General features: G+C 36.9%; 2 protein-coding genes across 2 annotated transcripts in view; one reads left to right on the plus strand and one right to left on the minus strand.

The window, feature by feature from the left end:
- Positions 1-2,663, plus strand: part of LOC110105121 (SPX domain-containing membrane protein Os06g0129400) — a 43,446-nt gene extending 40,783 nt beyond the window's left edge. Inside the window, exons 11-12 of the mRNA XM_020834493.2 lie at positions 1,993-2,126; positions 2,275-2,663. Coding sequence (XP_020690152.1) covers positions 1,993-2,126; positions 2,275-2,513 — 373 coding nt within the window. The 3' untranslated portion in view covers positions 2,514-2,663. The remainder of the gene's footprint in view (positions 1-1,992; positions 2,127-2,274) is intronic.
- A 3,754-nt stretch (positions 2,664-6,417) lies between these two features.
- On the minus strand, positions 6,418-10,182 carry LOC110105129 (probable pectate lyase 8). Its single transcript, XM_020834502.2, has 6 exons — positions 9,992-10,182; positions 9,607-9,684; positions 8,491-8,556; positions 7,286-7,928; positions 7,093-7,196; positions 6,418-7,004 (listed from the first exon to the last, which is right to left on the minus strand). The coding sequence occupies exons 1-6, from the start codon at positions 10,099-10,101 to the stop codon at positions 6,644-6,646; spliced, it is 1,362 nt and encodes a 453-aa protein (XP_020690161.1). The 5' UTR covers positions 10,102-10,182; the 3' UTR covers positions 6,418-6,643.
- Between the last annotated feature and the right edge of the window lie 11,462 nt (positions 10,183-21,644).

Raw genomic sequence — 21,644 nt, forward strand, 5'->3', positions numbered from 1 at the left:
GGCAAATTATTAGGTCCGGTCACCAGACCTAGAAATAGATCCGGATATCCACTAAAAATTTGACACGTGGAATGTACACGTGTCCGCAGAATTTTAAGTCAAGCGCACCAAAAGCGCAGGTAAAGCACATGTAAAGCGCAGTCAAAAGCGAACCAAAGCGCACCCAAAGTGCACAGTCAAAGCGCAGTCCACGTGGCAACTTTTTAGTGGATGTCCGGATCTATTTTCTAGGTCCGGTGACCGGACGTAATAATTTGGCCACGCAATGATCTTCAGGGCCTTGGGTTTTCTTTGGTTAACGTCCTCTAGATGGCAAAATTGTGACAAGTAGCTGTGGTTGATTTTGATTATCTTAAATGAACCACATGAATAAACTTACTTTGAGATAAAACAATGGAATAAAGTACAATAATGTTTACATGATTAATTGATATTTCATTGTGGAAAAGTTTTTACGATGTTAAAATTGAATGTGATCGAGTATGAGTTGAGTTGTGTCTCCTTATTGATTGTCAGATTGAACCAAAGCGTAAGCATATTTCATTTCCAATTTCAACTTCATTGAAAATGATCGAAGCGACTTCCTCTTATTTCTATCCTTCAATCTCTGTCAAACAAAATTGAAAAGTTGGCACGACAGGACGCTCTCTCTCTTGTTCCTTATCTTCGATCGAAGCCGCTGAAACTTTTCCTGTCTTCATCTTCAATCAATGCCGCTGGACAGCCCTCTGTCCTCCTAGGTTTGTATTGAACAGAAACCGAACAAATATTTCTTTTTTCTCTCTGATTCCATCAAATTGATCAACGCCTTATGGTTCTTCTTCATCATTCATCTCTATCAGGTTGGGATGAAAAGATTGTGCACAATTTTTTCTTCTTCCTCAGTTTTCGCATGAACTCCTCTTCTATGTTTCCTCCAATCAAATCCATCAAACCATGCATTAGCACACGAATCATTTTTCTTCTTTTTTTTCAATTAAAGCCGCATGAGGAGACACCCTCCTGCTCACAGCCGCACGCTCTCATCTTACTGAATCGATTACAGCGGCTCACTCACTTTCGCTCACCACTCGAATAGGGAAGATGGTTTGGCTGAATCAATTCAACCGGCCCTTATACATTTGGGGCTCCTGATGTCTCCTTTGCTCCCTCTTTCATGCACGAGCTTGAGGCATGCACATGCACGAGCTTGAGGCATGCACATGAAAGACAACTGACCCAAGCCTAGTCAGTCTAGTCTAGGAGGATTCGACCTGGTCGGGACTAGTTTGTCTTTTTGGACCGCAATTCTACTTGATTTTACCATTTCGAGTTTGTTTGATGCATAGTTGAGCATATTTACACATGTTTAGGAACTTGGTTTGGTCAAATTGAGCCAAAGTAGTCTTGAGTGATATATTGGTGATTGGAGATCCTCTCGTCTGAAAATTTATGCTTTATCATATAGGTTTTCTTTTTCACAAACCCAGCAAATCTGATTCACATAACGTGATCTTTATTATGAAATGTGCATGATTTAAGAAAGTTGAGGCAAATTCATTGGATAGAATTTTATAGAGCTTCTCCAAAATATTATTTGACACCCTATGATAACACATTTTCCTCCTTTTGGTCCTAGTATTTTTAGTTCAAAAAAAAAAAAAAGATTAAGTGTTTGTTTCTCTAGCTTCATAATTTGAGGGCTCTGTAAGATTGCTCTTACAAACAACTTCGAAGCAGCTTTGTTTCATTAGCTTTTAACCATCTGGTATCCTGAATTACAACTAGCTGATAGAAAATGTCATTGCAGAATGAGTAATTATCATGAATGAAAGGAACAGAATAAAAGATATTGTGAAACCTCGAAAGAAAGAAAAAAAAAGTTCATGAAGTTACAAGTTGCAACTTATTCGATAGCTTTTGATCTTGAATACCATGGTTAGCTTTGTATTTAGTCTATACCATAATATTTCTTAACAATCTCTTGATCATCCCTAAGCTGTTATTTTACAGGAAAATCTTATTGGCATCTGAGATTATGATGTTACTAGGCATAGCCTTAAGCTTCCATGTTACAAGTTCTTATACAGTGATCCAATATGTCTCCTCTGCACTCATCACCTTTGTATCTGCTGAAGTCCTTGAAGGTAAATAATTCATTTGAAGTTCAAACTTTTTGATTTTTTAATCAAAATTTCATGCTTCCATCATTGTGTAGGCTGTAAAACTAAAAAGAAAATACATAAACTGTCTCTTCTCTGATCTAAACTGCACTCTCATCTTTGTTGCTTCCAGGTGTCAACTTATCCCTCCTGTCTCGAGTAATGTCTTCGCGGCTTGCTCGAGGAACTTACAACGGCGGACTTCTGTCGACGGAAGCCGGGACATTGGCTCGGGTTGCTGCAGATGGCATGATAACATTGGCTGGGTTCTTGGGTGAAAGCAAACTCCTGAATGTTACCCTTCTTCCTTCTGTATTGATCTGCATTGTCTCCATTGCTGCCACATTCCTTACCTTCAACTCTCTCTTCTAAAGAAACAAACCATCTTCCCAAATTCCTCCAGTTATTATGGATATTTGGCTGTTTTTTTTGTTATATTGGTTTGCCTGTATGTAAAGAATTAAGCCAGCCGATTCATTTATTTTTTATTTAATAAATTTAGTTCTTCACTGTTGTGAGCAACATGGTCTCATTGCATTTGTTGAGGCTGTTCAGAAGCTTAGAATGATGATTTGAATGAGCTCTATGATGAGTGTAAAGTATATTTGAATCAACTCTTTAAAGAGGTTCTTTTTTAGCTCAATAAAAAGTTATTTTTTTAGTGGAGAAGCTGAATTTTTTTTTTTTTTGGTTCTTTATCTAACTGATAATAATAAATATTGCATTGAAATTTTGATTTAGGCGTCGTTAGGGAGGATTTTTTTATTGCTTTTGAAAATAATTTTTTAATATAAAAATATTTAGCTTAAATTTTTTTTTTACTAAAACAATGTTCTAGAAAACTATAATAAATTTGTTTCAAACGAATTCTTAATATTCTCTCTCTCTCTCTTTGAAATAAAGGAAGTTTTAAAAGTGAAAACATAAAAGTATAATTTATTCTAAACAAAATTTTATTTGGGACAGTCTTTTTTTTTTAAATAATTTTGTAATATAAATTTTTTAATTTAAGAAATTTTTGTATGAGAAAGTTATTTAAAAAAAAAATTATTCTAAATAAAGTTAAAGTTGTGATTTTATAAGAGGTAAATAAAATATTAGAATAACTAATTTTTTTTATACATTTATCTTAAAATAAACTCAATAATTTTTAAAATCATTATGAAAAATATATCAAACAAATTAATGTTATTTGAATTTACAAACATACAAAAAAATTGCTCTAAATAATTTAGTTTGGGAGACATAATTTAACTCGTTTAATTATATTGATGATATATGAATACTTACCATTATCTCAACATAATAGTAAGCCAAATGATCGATCGTTCTCTCCAATTATTTTGCCTAAAATGAAATAATATTAGTAGCTGGATATCCAGGCTGGGATGATGAGAACTCTTTGCCATATCTAACCGACAATTTCCCTTTCCAAGCCGCTGTACCTAACCCTATATGCGAGATACATATACTAAGTTCCAAGAACAAGGCAAGGACAAGCCCATCGTTCTCTTCTGAATCCATAGTGGTTTCATTTTATTCCTGTAACATATTTGCCGTTTTGTGTTGCAACCAAAAGAGAGAGAGAGAGCTTTCTTAGTCATGTTGCTAAGCATTAGGATCGAGGTGCTAAGGCCACACGAAAGGTTTTAGGGAAATTTCTCCGTGACATTGGAGAAATTATTAGGTGCGGAGTCCGGACATTCACTTAAAATTTGACATATGAAGTGCACTTCTGTTGCACTTTTGTTGTGCGCTTTACCTACACTTTAGTTGTGTTTTGATTGCTCTTTTGTTGTGTTTTTTTACTACGCTTTGACTGCGCTTTACCTGTGTTTTTGTTTAGCTTGACTTAAAGTTTCACGGACACATTAAATATATAAAATAAAAAAATAAATAAATCCAAATGAATATCAACATGTCCACTCCATGTGTCAACATTTTATTGGAGCCTGGATATAACTCTACGTCTGGACTCCGCACATTTTATTGGAGTCGAAATTGACGTTCTTATAGTCGAATCGAGCGGCTCAACGAGACAAATCCAATGAGCCCAAGATCACCAAATTTTGACATCATTAAGACCTTCAAAGATCTAACGAACGGTACACGATCAAGGGATTCAATATCGGCCGTCCATCCGACCACTCTCTATTTACCCTTGATCTCTCACCTATTTAGAAGCCATGATATTCCAGAATATCTATAAATAGGCCCATCATTTCTCATGAGAGGAGACCCAAGCAAGAAGAAGAAAAGAGAATGATAGGAGGGAATAACTCCTCATCGACCACCGCCGAAATTTTGCCCGACGCCCGAGTAATGCCGGAGTTCTGCCTGACGCCCGAGTGACGCCGGAATTCTGCCGAACGCCCGAGCGACGCCGAAATTCTTCCAAAGTGACGCCGGAAATTGCCCGACACCAAAGTAACGCTAGAATTCTGCCCAACGCCCAAGTGACGCCGGAACTCTGCCCGATTTCCAAGTGATGTATGAATTCTAAACGATTCTGAATTCAGCTCGAATACACAATTTGTTTGTTATTGGATTATAATCCGAAAGTGAAGCATTGTAATCTGATCGTCCTAACTTTTAAGGATGAGTTAGCCTCTTATACCTCAAACAAACACTAGTGGAATTATTTCAACTAGGCGTGGCCCCGTGATTTTTTCCCTTTTTAGAGTTTTCCACGTAAAAAACCTGTGTTATTTCTCTCCTTTTTGTGTGTTAGATATCCGTACAACGCTTAGATGGAAATTTTCTAGCTCTATCACCGCGTATACTTTAGCTCGCAACAGTTATAATAAATTATAATTAAACAAAAAAAATAAAAGATAAATAAACGTCGACTCGAGATTAGATTAAATTTAACTCATTAGCTAATCGAGTTAGACTCGTGAGCTATTTATAAAGCCTAATTTGATCAATTCTGGCTCAACTCAAACCACAAAACAAAACAAAAAAAAAATTTTTGACAGCTGTATTAATATAAAGTGACATGTCACGGGGATTTACTGCTGGAAGGTTAAAAAGTACATACAGTACAAGAAGGAAATACGGAAAAGCATTTCTTGCCAAACAAGCGGATGATAGAACAAAATGGCTAAAAGTCTACTTATTCTTATCTTTTTTTTTTTTTCCCCAGAAAAGAAATTGTCAGCTTTATTCGATAAAAGTTGCATTTTTTTTCTTAGAGCCGTGCAATTATTGTCAAATAAATGCTTATTAATACATCTTTGATGGCCACCAACTCATCATTGTATTTGCTTTACATATAATAGTTCTTAATTGGTGAATTAACTAACCGACACCTCACGTGATCCGTTTAATATATAAAATTTTTATTTTAATCTCTTAAATTTTAAATACAAATTTAATTATAAATAGTTAAGATCTCCAATATTCTTTTTCTCTTTGTTATAGAAAATATATTATCCACCAATGCTTAGTTTGGTTGGTGGGCGAGTACGATTGGGAACTCTCTAACCTGTGCTCCATTCCCCTCAAGCGTCAGCACCTCTTAAGTGGGTTGGGCCAAGAGGTTTATGGAGTGGTCGCCTCGTCTAGGTCAGCCGAGGATTAGTCATGCCGCCAGCAGTGGCGGAGATAGTATGGGGGGGCGCGTGCCCCCACTAGCCTATGATCCTCCATGGCAATCTGAGTTATCTGATTTGTAAAAACTGAATATTTTCTTTGTATATATTTACAGTAGCAGGCTCTTCAACAGATTTTATTGGATTTGCAAGCTTAAAAAACTTGAAAACATCAAGAACTGGATGATAGACTCTCCCCAAGTTAGAAGCATATACTTAGCTCTCATAATTGAAATAACTGTTCAAAGCTTGTTAGAACGATAAAAAATAAAGACTTTGATATTTGTTTTAGATTTCAGTCTCATGAAAATTTTGAGTTTGATAGTTTTGACAATTTTTCTGTTTTCTTAATTTAGTTTCATTTCATTTACAATTTTTTATTTATAAATAGGTTAAATGCATATTTAATGTATGAAACCAAAAAGGATCATATCCTTAGCTTACATTTTTTTTTTTTTTTTCATTATCTCCCATAAGACATGTAATTTTTATTATTTGGGGACTACTTATTAAACTAGTAAGTCATTCAAAACTTCACTGTCCATTATTTTTTAGTTAATTTATTATTAAATCCTGAAAAAGTCTATGAAATTTTTTGTGTAAAATTTTCATAGCAGATGGATACCTCGCTATCAAATATATATATTTAATGATAATAAAAACAAATTTTATTAGGCCTGTCTTATAATTATTAAGAGGCAGAAGAAGTATTTAGCAAACAATGGAGCAATGTTGCGGTTCAAAATACAGGCAATGGGCAATGAGAACACCAGCAACGCTTCCTCGCCTGCTTCCTCCACTAGAGTTCTTACACTGAAAGCAGGGGGGAGGTTGAGAATTTTGTTGCAGAGGAAAAATAACAAAAGATAAAAACTTTATGACATTGGCAGCACAGGTAGAATTAACTGACTAGCACTGAGCTCCCTTGCGGCAAGAAAGGACTCCGGCGCCGGAGGTGATTGAAGCCACCATGGAAGAGGACTTGGCGCCAAGGCTAGACGCCCTCGAATAGCTCGCTGAAGCCCCGGCTCCAGAGGGAGTGAAGTAAGCGCCGTTGAGAAGAAGATCCCCTTCGGATCTCCAGTTCCAGCCCTTCCAAATCTTTTGATCTGTAACGACCCTCTTCGTAACCTCCTTGGCAAATGGGTTAGCCGGAGCAAGGTATCTATTGCCTTGGCTGTTGATAGTGGGTTCGGCGCTGCCACCAATGGCGTACATCTCCCAATGAGTGTAGTCATTGTTCACCACATGGAAGTAGCCATGTCTGCACCTGGATTGAACGCAGAAAAATCTCTTTTTGATGATGAACTGATAAGAAATTGCAGAGAGGAAAAAGGAAAACAAAGAAAAGGAGTTACCTTGGCATTCGCTGAATAAGACCCTCCCCAAAATGATTAAAAGCTATGGTCACCTGCATCGCTTTATCCCTATCGTAAGAATCGCTGTGGCCAAGGAGCATCACCTGAAACGCCAAAAACAGATTCTTTGACTAGGCACAAGTAGGACTTTTTCACTAAAACCTGTAAATTCAGATTTCTTAATTAATCATACCTCATTGTGATGCGTGAAGTAATTGTTGGAGATAGTAATTGCTGTCGATCCTATGATCGCATCAATGAGCCCATCAGCGCAGCTGGAAAGCGAGCAGTGATCCACCCAAATATGACTGGCACCAAAAATGGAGACACCGTCGCCGTCAGCCATCGTCCTCCATCCATAATGCGAAGGCGAGCTCCTCACCATGGCATTTCCGGTCGGCTTACAGTCATGGATATTCAAGCCATGAATAATTATATTAGTGACAAATTGTGCTGTAATACAAGCTCCGTTGGCAATATGTACATTGACTCCGCGGCCATCGATAGTCTTGAAGCTGTTCATGATGAGCTCCTGTTTAAGCTTGATGACCATATCGCGCTTGAACACGATCCAGAGCGGCTCGGTTTGTATCACGGCGTGGCGGAGAGTCCCCGGCCGGGGGGTGACGGCGTCGTCATCGCTGGGATCGCTGACGACGTAGAAACGGCCGTCACGGCCGCCGATGGCGTTGCGGCCGAAGCCGATGCCGCAGTCGGCTAGCCGCGTGCGGTTGAGGTGCCAGTTGGGGTCGCAGCGCCAGCAATCGTCGATGGGGTTGCCGGTGGAGCATGAGAGGAAGCCAAGGTTGCGCCTTGCCGCGGTTGCGTTGATCGCCCTGATTGCAAGAGGAGTACAGGTTAGAAATAAATTCTGAGAGTAACAATAATGCGCGCGCGCTATGGTTGAGAGGGAGTAAATAGAAGGCAACAACTTTGGTAACCGACGCAATCAATGGAGGAGAGAGAAGGGGCTAAACTATCATGTGAATAGGTGTATTATTGGTGGGTAGGAAAAAAAAACGGAGCTATTTTTATCCTACTTTTTAAAGAATAAAAAAGAAATTATTATTTTAAGTATTGTGTCATTAAAAAAAACAATACGCTTAATCATACTTATAACATTACCAATAATAGAGGTACCAATGAGCATTAGCTTTCACAATTAGTTCATTAAAGTTTCGTTTGAGATAACTTTTTTAAAGCAGTTTTTTAGTATAAAAATTTTTAGCTCAAAAAATTTTTATAGTAAAAAATTGCTTTTGAAAGTAGCAAGAAAGTTGTCTCAAATGAAACTTAAAATACAAAAAAAAAGCTCATAATAGAAGTAATGTTATAAATGTTTAAGAAAAAAAAATTCTTTTTGTTTACTGTGAGTAAGAGAGAGCTTGGAAAGATTACTTTTGAACCTCAATGGCAATAATCTCTGGATCATCGACCGCGCCGATCACAGGCTCAAGCTCAAAACTGCAAGGAAAAAAATTTAAGAATAATATTGAAAAATAGAAATTAAAAAGCAAATTAATCATATTTAAATTTAAGAAAAATGATAGATATATGAAAATTACAAGCAGAGCAGAAATGTCCAATCCCTTCACTGTCATCATAAATCCCAAAATAATCCTCATAATTAAATTAAATTTTGAGGCTTAAACCCAACATAATTCATGTTATAAATTCTAATAAAAATAAATTGAAATTTTAGAAGAATAAATAAATAAATAAATATCACAGTCCTATGCCGTAATTAGAAATTTGTGGAGTACTTTCCTAAGCTGATCAATTTTTGAAACGTAGAGAGAGAGAGAGAGAGAGAGAGAAGGGACGCAAAATTGACCAGCGGGCCATAGAGGGAAGGACTACTCTGTCGTTGACTACTATGAAATTTGTCATATAAAAAAAATTAAAAAAAATATCTTAATTCAATTATTTTTCTAAGTTCACCGACAATAAAAAAGGGAAATTTTAAAGAATTTAAATAATAGTACTATTTTTTCAAATAAAAAAATTCTGTTTCATATAGATAAATTATTAACGTGTGATATCCAGATAGCTCAGGAGGTTAATTCGAACACGTCACATCATTTAAAATACAATCGATTACCCTCCCGATGCGTTATGATACTGCACAGAATAATCTCTCTTGCATATAAACATTTATATATCAGTAAAAAAATTATTTTTACAGGCACGAATCTCAACGGAAAATCAAGTTGGAAACATCAAAACTTAAATTGAAGACCATCTAAATTCCTATTTCAGCAAACTTAAGCCTTAAATTTCATTAAAGGAGCATAAAAAAAAAAATTCATTAAAGGAGCATAGTTTTTTGTTTTTGTTTATATTATTATTTTTTCGTCCTAAAGAAAGCGAAAGGAGTGCAGAGAGAATGAGGTAACAAACAAAACGAACACTAACGGGAATGGCGTGAACAGATCTCAAGAACAGAATCTCGCCGTCGACGAAGATGAGAATAAAAAACGCAGATCTGAACATAGTTTTTTTATATTAGACTACCTCGCTGAGGAAGGAGATCTGCCTCTTATCGCCGCCACCGCCTTGGTTAAGCTACTACTCGCAGTTCCATTAATGGTCCTGCAAAGAAACGACAATGCCTCTTTCAGTTCGTGTTCTCACAGATCCGTTCTCCCTTTCTCGAGCTTTCTTCTTCAGAAGATGATAATTAGAACTCTCCAAATGTACAACGAGCTGAAGAAAAATTAGAAATGGAAGAAAAAACTCTCGAATTTGCACAGAACAGAACCAATTTATCCCCAGATTGCATAGATCGATTGCATAATTTTATGAGAAATGCCAAGTCTAAATCATATAATCCCTATCACTAACCCTCTGTTTTGGCATGCAAGAACGCATTCCAGAGAGACAGAGAGAGAGAATGCACCTTGCAGTGGAGATCTTCCCGCCGCTGGCGCAAGTCGATCCGAGCCCGCCTGCGAGCAGCACAATAAGACTCAAAGTAAACAGCGGCAACCCGTTGAAGCACTTCGCCATTGCCGCCACTTCCACCTCTCTCTCTCTCTCTCTCGCAGAAGATATAAAGAGGGGAAAAAGGGAGGAGAAGAACAAGATGGAAGAAAAAAAAAAGCAGTTAATTGGGCGCTAAAGTCTAAAAATCCAGCTAATTTATAGAATTATCTACGGAACCCCCATTAGAACTAATCATTGTAATTATGTCGTTAATCCGAATTTTCTTTTATTTCTTCACTTTCATTGTAATTACACTTTCACTAATGAAAATTAGGCTGTAAATCCTCAAACTTTTTGTGTCTTTCACTCATTGATAGATAGCTTTGTATAGATGTATATATTCTAATTTTTTTTCTTTAATTATTAATTAATCATTGAGTGTTTATTCTGACAATTTGATTTCCGGTAAATATTATTATTATTATTATTATTAGTTAAATATAAGATTTTAAAATCACAATAAGAATCTTATACATATTGAATATATTATATACATAAGCCCCTAAGGGTACAGACGTCATTCGGAGCCGAATCACAGGATGCCACATCACCCTTTTTGTTGTGTACCGTGGCTGTGTACCCATTGTGTACTAGATAACATGGTGAAGTCTGATTCGCCTCCAGACAGTTAGGTGTCCGCACAAAATAATCTAATATATTTGATACAGTTTCACATCTGCTTTATTTTTCATATAACAATCATAATTTTGTTTAACTATAACTTTCTTGATGCTTTCTCACTAATTTTTATAAATTTAATAATGCATTTGTAAAATAACTTAAAAGTAAAGGTTGTAATACGAAAAATAGCCCTTCTTTTGGTTTTAGGTGTTTTTTTGGCCTTTTCGGGAAAATATTTAAGGCAAAACGGTGACGGCTAAAGGCGTCTATCCCATTACAATTAAAACCGCCATGAACGGATTCCGTTATGTTTGCCTCCACCGGGAAACGGGGAAATCACCGACGGCGGTCACGTGCCCTTTTTAACAATATTAATGGCAGAAGCTACAACGGTCCCGCAGCCCGTTGAGCGGAGCCCACTGGTCCGGAGCTAATCGTTGGAACCATTTTGGGTCTCTACATATAAAATTAAATTAATTTTCTTAAATAAAAAAAAGATACAGATGGTGACTGACTAACAAAAAATAAATTTAGCTAATTTTATTTTTTAAATATAAATAACTTTTTAATGAATTTTTTAAAAAAGTTTGACGGGTCGAAGTTAATATTGATATTTAATTATATTCAGGTAAATCTTAAATTAAATAAAAAGCATTTTCTGTAATAAAATAATTAAATGAAAAAATAAAAAAAAAGTAAATTTTTTGTTTATAAACATATAAAAATCATGTTTGTAGACAATGTAAGGAGCATCCAATGAAGTCGAAACAATATAAAATATCCTAATGATTCCTATTAAAGGATTAAACAAGTAATTATAGTACAATCATGTAAACTTAATGGGTCATAGAAGAGATCAATTTGAGTTTAACAAAGGGTTCATGAAATCAATGAGGAAGATGTGATTTCGTGAAGATATTAGTTTGTTACTCACTAATAAGAATAGGCTGAAAATAAATAGTATTAGATAGGATTGATCCAGTTTTAGGTTAACTTATTGTTCCGCAAGATATCACACCATTGTTAATGCCTATATATAGATGATATAGGTTGATGTACTAGTGGAAAAAATTGAATAAAACTTTAGTCTTGTTTTCCTCAAAATTATGAGTTTAATATAGGGATGTTCACGTGGGCATGTCGATTTCAACGGTTAGGTGTGCGGGATTGAGCGGGAGAGTGATGTCGCGCTAGAGATGCAAGGGTCATGTTGGTATTTTACTTGCAGACATGCATGCTAAATTGGTGGACAAGTCATGCATATAGACCGATAGAGTCCGAATAGGAAAAAAATAACAAGAGACAATAGGAGTGCTTGGGGCTTGAGATAGACGGGTGACTTAGGCATGATATCTAGGAATGATTTTATCCTCTTGCTTGTAATCCTTGTTTCTCCCATTGCATTTTAATAAGATGTACCTAAGCAAGAATTGATTACCCAAGCAATTCTCTTCCACTTATTGATCTTGGCTCTTTATATTCTTATTTTTCCTTCATCTTCTACACACTATCAAGCGTGATTAAATTTTGGTGGTGACTGTCGGTCCAACCAGAAGAAGCAACGCTACAATTCAGATAGGGCTCCTTCTCGGTCTTGGAAAGAAGTCTTATAAAGGGAAAAAAAAGTTGCAGATGTTGTAACTAATAGTGCAGGAATCAAGATCATTCCTTCTAGATTTGTTGGAGTGCGCGAGGATGCCCGGGTAAGATTAGTGAGCTAGAGGGTGCTCTATGTTGGAGCACGGGCAAGCCGCAAGGGAACAGGTGATGCACAAGGCATGTGCATGTAGATCATAGGACGAATAACGACGAACACTGTCGCACGTGGGTTAAAACGGGCTGGACCGCGGATAGGGTCGGGGATCAAAACACATGATGGAGGTTGGGCGTGACCAGGATTGGCCTCAGCTCGGAGGGCTTGCTCTTGGAGTTAGTGTAGGAAGCCGATTAAATTGAAGCGGCACAAATTCTTGTGAAAAACTAGTTCTTTGACATTCATTATAAAATTTACACCAATGTAGAGATTATTAGGATTAGTCTAGTTTTATGTTAAAATGTTCCACAAGACTTCACACCATTATCAATGTCTATATATAGATATTATAGGTTAATGTATTGGTGTAAAAAACAAAAAATAGTATTATTTTTCTTCAAATTCTTCTCTACCCCCAACTTTAGGAGCAATTATTACGTCCGGTCACCGAATGCGTTCATAGACCAATAACCACGCGTCACGTCACCTAAAACTTGGTATTGAGCACTCGGCATTGCTCAGTATACATTCGGATTTGACTGGACGTAATAATTGCTCCAACTTTAGCCTTCATCCAAGGCACTACCCAAATGATAAAGTCATTCATTTGTATTCATCTTTAGTGGCTTAACCATGTTGGCCTTGAGTAGGGGTGCAAACGAGTCGAGTCGAGCTCGAGCCAGGGGGTGTTCGAGTCGAGCTCGACTGCCAAATACCGAGCTCGAGCTCGACTCGTCTCAGGAAACGAGTCGAGTCGAGCAGCTCGTCGAGCTACATCATTCCGAGCTACCACGCCGTTCCCGAGCTACGTGGATCGTCGATGACTCGAGCTCTGACCTTCGTTGTCCCTCAAACTCCGTCGAAGGCTCAAAACCACGAGTTCGTCGTCCAAAGCCGTGAGTTCCGTCGTCCAACCAAGCTCCGACGAAGCACACGAGCTATGAGCCTCCGGCCTCTGTCGTCCCGAGGTGCGACCATCGAGCTCCGTTAGTTCTGTCGTCCTGCCAAGCTCCGATGAAGCACGCTGCACGCGAGCTCCGAGCCTCCATCCTCAGCCATCCCGAGGTGCGACCAGCAAGCGTCGTGAGTTCCGCATGTAGAGCTGTGTTTCCCGCCTCTGCCGTGCCCCGACGAAGCAAACGAGCTCGGAGGCTCCGTCGTCTGTCATTTTGCATTTCCCGCCCGTCATTTTGCATTTCCCGCCGTCGAGCAAAATCGTCTCCAAGCCTCCTCCATCGAGCTGCTCGGCAAGCCTACGAGCCGAGTAGTGCTTTGTTCGAGCTCGAGTTCGATAAGCCATCGAGCTCGAAATAGTGTTTGAGCTCGACTCGCGAGCTCGATAAGCTCGACTCGTCAAGCCTGTTATCGAGTCGAGTCCGAGCCGGCTTGACTCGGTTGCACCCCTAGCCTTGAGCTTGACTTCTGTTTTGGTTTTTGGCATTGTTGTCAATTGGTCAACCATACTCGTTCCAATTGAATAGACCTAACATCCAATTAGCTATTCAATTAACATATCATGACACTTGAGTACTTAATCGCCTCCATATCATTCATATGGATCTTATATTTTGTTTCTATAAGCTTTATCTAGAGGTGCATATTAATATTTTTCTTGTTCCACATATATATATATATATATATATATAGGTCGAACTTCATCCGGCAACAACGTACAGTCTCGCACGACATTCTCCACGGCTTGTCAAATATGCAATAAACGAGGTCACTCGGCGGCTGCTTGCTGGCACAGACTGAACATGGATTATGCACCAAGACAGCAGGCAGAAACAAACAGAGCACTGGCAGCCACTCAAGAAAGACAATCGCAAGAATGGTATCTAGACTCTGGAGCTTCTTCCCACATGACTAGCTCGTTTGACAACCTCTCGTTAGCTCAACCATATCGCGGTTCGGAGGCAATCACGGTCGGAGACGGGCGTTCAATTCCTATTGCGCACACCGGCAAAGGTCTCCTACCTACGCCGAATCGTAAGATTTTCTTGTCCAATTTGCTACACATTCCTAGCATTCAATTTAATCTGCTTTCAATTTCTAAACTAACCAAAGATAACAACATCTACATTATATTCTCCCCTGACGGATTCGTTTTTAAGGACTTGAAGAATCATCAAACGATACTCACAGGACCGTGTCGCGGAGGTCTCTACTCCCTTCCGAATCACACCACGACTTCTACAGCCAAGGCGCTGGCAACCATTAGCTCGGATGCTCAACTTTGGCATAAGAGGCTTGGGCATCCTAACAAGCATGCTCTTCAAGAAATATGCAAGAAATTTTTACATTTGAATTTACCGTCTAGTTTTCCTACATGTCAATCGTGTAAAGCCTCTAAAGGCCACAAAAATGTTTTTGAAATTTCTTTACATAGACAATCTTTACCCTTAGCTTTGATTCACTCTGATGTGTGGGGACCGGCCCCCGTTGAATCTGTTCAAGGCTTCAAATATTATGTTTTGTTTGTTGACGATTTTTCTAGGTACACATGGATCTATCCAATGCGCCAGAAGTCCGAAGTTACGGACATATTTATCTCCTTTAAAACATTTATTGAAAATCAACTTTCTCTCAAGATTAAATGTTTTCGTACTGACGGTGGAAAAGAATATGTCAACAATAGGCTTCTGGCATATTTACAACAAAACGGTATACACCATCAGCTGTCGTGTCCATACACGCCAGAACAAAATGGTGTTGCTGAAAGAAAGCATCGCCATGTTATCGACACGACTAGAACATTAATGCATAATGCGTCAGTTCCTTATATTCACTGGCCCGACGCATCAAACACAGCGGTCTACCTAATCAACCGCATGCCGTCACCTAACACAAATCATCAATCACCGTTCCATCTTCTGTTTAATAAAGCTCCATCTTATAAACACCTTCGAACATTCGGGTGCGTGTGTTTTCCGTTAGTACCATCTCAACTACGTCACAAATTTCAACCGAACACATCAATGTGCATCTTTCTTGGATACTCCGACGTCTACAAAGGATACAAATGCCTAGATATTAACTCCAGTAAAATAAAATTTTCAAGGCATCTCACGTTCGACGAACGATCTTTTCCATTCGCAAAAGCCTCAACCACACCGTCAACTCAAGTGCCCGAACTTCCGCCGTCTATTCTCATACCTTACTCGGTCCAACATCAGCATAAGAACGGTCAGGTATTGGGTAACAGCAATTCTGTAAATCATTATACTCTTACACCGTCTACTAGTGCTAATCAGGTCCCCCAGTGTCCGTTACCTGAGCTTGGCACGCGATCATCTCCATCAAGTCTACCTACTACTACGGCCACCGTGCACAGATCAAGCACTCTACCCGAACCAATGCTTGCGCCCAGTCACACAATGGTCACTCGCAGCCAAACTGGTAACCTCAAACCTCGTCAAATATTAAACTTAACAAATCAGGTGCAGTCTGCGAATCAGATTCAAGATCCAAATAACTATGCCGAGGCGGTCAAGAGCTATCACTGGCGTCAAGCAATGGCTCAAGAAATTCTTGCTCTTCAACGTCAAGGCACGTGGGACCTCATTCCGTCTCCGGCTAACGTGTCTGTTCTCGGAAGCAAATGGACCTTTCGTACGAAGCATCACGCTGACGGATCAGTAGCTAGATACAAAGCCAGGTTGGTGGCGCAAGGGAACCGTCAGGAATACGGAATCGATTACACCGAAACGTTCAGCCCGGTAGCCAAACTACCTACCATACGCATTCTACTCACGGTTGCGCTTAATAAGGGTTGGCCTGTACACCAACTTGATGTAGAAAATGCTTTTCTACATGGTCAGCTAGAAGAAACGGTATACATGGCACAACCAAAAGGTTTTGAAGACACCATTCATCCGGATTATATATGTCGTCTTCGCAAATCCATTTATGGACTCAAACAAGCTCCACGACAATGGTATCATACACTCACCGCTACTCTTCTTGATATGGGATTCAAACACAGTAAATCAGATTCTTCATTATTTTTGTTTCAATCTACGAATTCTAACATATTTTTAATCATTTACGTAGATGATATGCTTATTACCGGAGACAATCAAGTAACTATCAACCACCTTCTAAGCCAACTGAACAAAACGTTTGCTCTCAAACATCTCGGACATGCTCATTCGTTCCTTGGCATAAACATCCAAAAGCTTCCGCAACAATATTTTTTATCACAAACTGCTTATGCTCAAACAATCCTTGATCAAGCCAACCTCCAACAATGCAACTCCCTGGCCAATCCGCTCACTACAAAGCTTCCCCAAAACTTTCAACCTGATCCTCATCTATCGGATCCGGCACTCTATAGACGCCTTACCGGATCACTCCAGTACCTCACCATTACTAGACCAGACATCGCTTACACTGTAAACCTTCTATCCCAACATATGCACAATCCGATGGAGCAACACGTCTACTGTCTCAAACGGCTGCTTAGATACATCCAGGGAACAAAGCATTTCGGTCTACCGATAACTATCAGCCCGCTTAAACTCAGATCGTTTTCCAACGCGGACTGGGCCGGTGACCCAATCTCAAGGAAGTCAACATCGGGCTACTGTTCATTCCTAGGCGATACACTCATTTCCTGGACAGTCAAGAAACAACACACGGTGGCACGATCGTCCACCGAATCTAAGTACAGAGCTCTGGCCGCGGTTACTGCAGATATACTATGGCTTCGGCAAATTATTCAGGACTTCTCTATACCTCTTTACACTCCAACTGAATTATTTTGTGATAACATGTCGGCAATTGCCCTCGCTAATAATCCTGTTTTTCATGCCAGGACCAAACACATCGAGATAGATTAACGCTTCCTTCGTGATCACATCAACAACAAAATCATTGCCCTTCTCCCGATAAGCACTGTGGACCAAGTTGCAGACATCTTCACAAAATCATTGTCCACGCCAAGATTTCAGACTCTTCGTCTCAAACTGACGGTCGTCCTCGACCCGTCACTTTGCCGGGGTGTATAAGAGTCCACATATATAAACTGCTTAAATATCATTAAGCAGAATGTAATAGGATAAGCTTACATAGTTTCTGAGGAATATCTGATACCTATAAAGCTCTGTATCTATATATAGGTCTTACCTTAATGCTAATAAGACAATTCTACTTTTCCTATTTCCCATCTTCTGTCTCTGTTTTGTTCTTGTAATCTGCATCGACACTCCGTGCTCCCTCTTTCAACATTTCACATGTAAATCATATATCAAATCCTACATAAATCCTTTATTCATTGATGGCTAATGTTAGAATTTATAGCCTCAAAACAACACGTGTCCCCAAGATTTAGGGATGTGATTGCTTTCTTTTCTTCTTATTATTATATTGGTTCTTGACATGAAAACGGAAGTAGCTAAGGAGTTATTTGGTTGTAAGTATTTAAAATGCAAATATATTATAAATACAATGTAGTCTAAATACGGCGTATTTGAAATATAGAATATTATTTATTTATATTTGGTGGGAATTAAAAAATGAATCTAATTACTAAAATAATAATAATAAAAAAAAAACCTAACCATGGCACAAGTTTCACTAAGATGTTGGAGTAATTAAAATTTTTTTTGAGGGGGGGGCAATTGCCCCCCCTAAGCTCTTAATAGTTCCGCCCATGTTTGTGAATCCATCAGCAACTTGATCATCAGTAGAATATCACTTGATTTTAATAATTTCTTTTACCACAACTTCTCTCTCAAAATAATTTTGAAGTTCTATATGCTACGATCTACCATGAAACACCATTTTCTTTGTCATAGATATTATGGTCACAAAATATGTCGGTCACCTTTAATTGAGGTGGTTGAAAATCTTATAATATTCTCCTTATCTTGATTTCTTGGCATGATGCTGATGAAGCTGCAATATATTCAACTTCTGAAAAAGACAATGCATTACTAATTTATTTCTTTATTCTCAAGGATATTACCCCAGACCCAAAATTGAATGAATATAAATCCACTTGTATTATTCCTATCTTCATTAGAACCTGCCTAACACTATTAATAAAACCAACTAAATTAAAGTTAAAAACTGATTTAAACTAAATTTCCTAATTGCTCGGCTCCCAAATATAGTGAAGAATACATTTGGCATCTCCAAGATAATGTGAAGAAGAATTATGCATGAACCTTGAAATAAGATTAACATAATACATAATATCATACATTGTATATGTCAAGTACACACAATTTCTTTAAATACACTCTCATTAGCCTTAGTTGTACCATTATTTTGAACTAGCTTTTCATTTGTATTCATAGGTGTTAAAAAAGTCTTGCAAGTCAACATATTATACTTTTTAGTGACTCCGGTACATTTCCTACTTGAGATATAAAAATCTCATCATCTATTTGAATAATTTGTAAAAAAAAAGCTATATATATATATATATATCAGAGATTGTGGATCAAGCAATCTATGATCATGAGATCGTTGGATACATCTTGTCAAGCCACTCGATTTGATTATAAGCTGTTATATTTGAATGTCATTTGGTCATCCAATTAATGCTTTGAATCTTTCAAGCAAGATTTTATTCTTTGAATTGGACTCATTTGGGCTTAGGTTGGACCAAATTTTGTGTCGTTGGGTTCATCTCCACGAGATATTCAATTTGATTATATGCTTGCTAAAATTAAAACCAACCCAAAATTATAATAAATCAATTCAAAGCTATGATATATTATTTATTCTCACTTTGATTCTTAATATCTAACTAAATAAGAAAGAGGGGTTGTTTGTAATTTAATTAGTTAAATTAATCATTTTTGAAAGTTTTTGTAATATATTTAAGTAAATTTGTATTTTAAAAATTTCTATATGATAGAAATATTATAGTAGCAGTGAGTTTGTCCCCAAAGATTAAAAAGCATCTAATAAAACTCAAATAGAAAAAAAAATTAAAAAAATAAAAATAAAACACAAATAGAAGTTAGGTACATTTATTTCTATCAGCTCTGTGCTTATTAGCGGGGTGGGCCTTTTTTGTTTGATTGGGCTTCAAGAAACCGGAAGGGCCCAATCTCAATCCATAGGACAATGGGCTATGAAATTTTTGATGACACATCACTAACTAATATTTTCATTAAAAACTTTCTTAATAAAAAATAAAATTGTTACGCTTTCTTAACAAACAATGGCCAACAAAATCATGAGGGATACCTATTAATCCTTAATAGTGAGGTGGAGCTCATCTAAGCTTATATAATTTATTATTACATCAATGCATATAATGTTTATCAAAACTCTTTTTTCACATAAAGCCCATTAGGAGTTCAAGCCTTCCCTATTTACACCATTATGAAGCCCATTAAGAGCTCAAGCCAGCCCTATTTACACCATCGTAAAGCCCATTAGGAGCTCAAGCATGCCCTATTTACACTATTCAAAATTTTGTGAAAATGACTTTTTGTGAATTTTTTTTTTATAAAGACAACCTTATTATTTATTATTTCTTTTTCGGCTTTTTTCTTAGAAAACGACAGCTCATCCGACGCATTATTATGAGTTGCAAAAAATAATTAATCCACAAATAATGATCAATAAACGACGTTTAGGAGGATATATGCGGCCAAATATGTTTGATAAAAAATTTCGTGATAAAATAAATAGTCATTTTATTTAAAATTAATATTTTTGGAGAAGATTAAAGTACAAATTTAGTAAACGATTTTTTTATTACTTCTTAAAATAGTCCTTTAGTTTAAAAAAAAATGTATACTAAAAATATGTTTTAAGAATCAGTAAGAAAACCGTCCTAAAACAACTTCGTTTTTGGTGCAGCATTATTACTTCTTTTTAAAGCAGCTTCTTTCTAGAATAAAAAATTTTAAACTAGATATTTTTGTACTAGAAAACTACTTTATAAAGTACTTAAAAAGTTGTCTCAAAGGAAACCTAAGTTTATTTACACATATTGAATTTATTTAAAAATATTATCAACATGAAAGAAATTTACTAAAAATAAAAATACTCTCATATTACATTTCTATGATTTTTTTTTAAGTATACAACTCTGCTAAGAATTATAACTTTAATATTTTTTTTAAATTTATTAAATGAATTAAAGATGATCAAAATATATCTTCACATTGGAGATGGTAGGGGTATTAATTTCGGGTCACGGGTCGGGTTCGGGTCTAACCCGAACTGACCCGGGCTCAAACGGGTTGACCATAACCCGACCCGGGTAGATAAACGGGTCGGAAATCCGAACCCGGACCCGATCCGGGTAGATAAGCCGGCGAGCAGCGATAAATTAACAACTAAAAGGTTTTGATAGCTATGAAAGTACGGACATAAAGCTATCCCAAATGAAGCCTACATTGATAATTCCGCATATAATTTTCCATTTTATAAACATTTAGTTAAAAAAGATCAAAGAATTAAGTTAGACATCTCCAACCTCTAGATAATGATGTTTAGTGAGAAAGGGAACATTGATATAAAAGAAATGATAAAAAATTACATATCCATAGGCTCTCTCCCTATGATTTAATTAATATGAGTGGTCCCTTATCAAGCTTTCTTTTCACACATTAGACTGCTTTCAATGCTTAGCTGTTTGATGGGATTACAATTTTTATTCTTTATATGATAATGCACAAAATTATTAAGAAATAAAGTAAATAATTGGAGCAAATTTAGAAAAAATATAGTCATTAAATTTATTTGAAGATGTATATAATATGCAACTAATTAATTAAGAATTAATGATTAATTATCGTAAAATCCATCAACGTAAAATTTAAGGCTTCATCTCGCACAATTTAATGGCGATTAATTAAAAAATTTTAAAAGCAGCAAATATGGAACATAAAAACTGAAATTTTTTTTTTGGGAAATTAAAAAAAAAAAAAAAAAAAAAAAGAATAGATAAAAAACCAGATTAAGAAGTACTGGTTTTTAAAGAAACCGTAATTTAATGATTCAATTTCTTTTGAAATTTTAATCAAAGTGGAAACAAGATAATTAAATTTTATTTTCAATAGAACTCCAATAATTACATTCCGGATTTGCTTATTTAAATTTTTTTTATTAAGCTGCTCCTTAAGATAATCATAATTTATACCTGTCATCTAAAAAAACATCAAATTATTTTGATTTTCTTTATAAGCAAAACTTTATCAAAATACTCATAACCATTGGGGAA

This window comes from Dendrobium catenatum, unplaced genomic scaffold (assembly GCF_001605985.2).
Source record: "Dendrobium catenatum unplaced genomic scaffold, ASM160598v2 fragScaff_scaffold_292, whole genome shotgun sequence".
In the NCBI taxonomy this organism is placed as follows: domain Eukaryota; kingdom Viridiplantae; phylum Streptophyta; class Magnoliopsida; order Asparagales; family Orchidaceae; genus Dendrobium; species Dendrobium catenatum.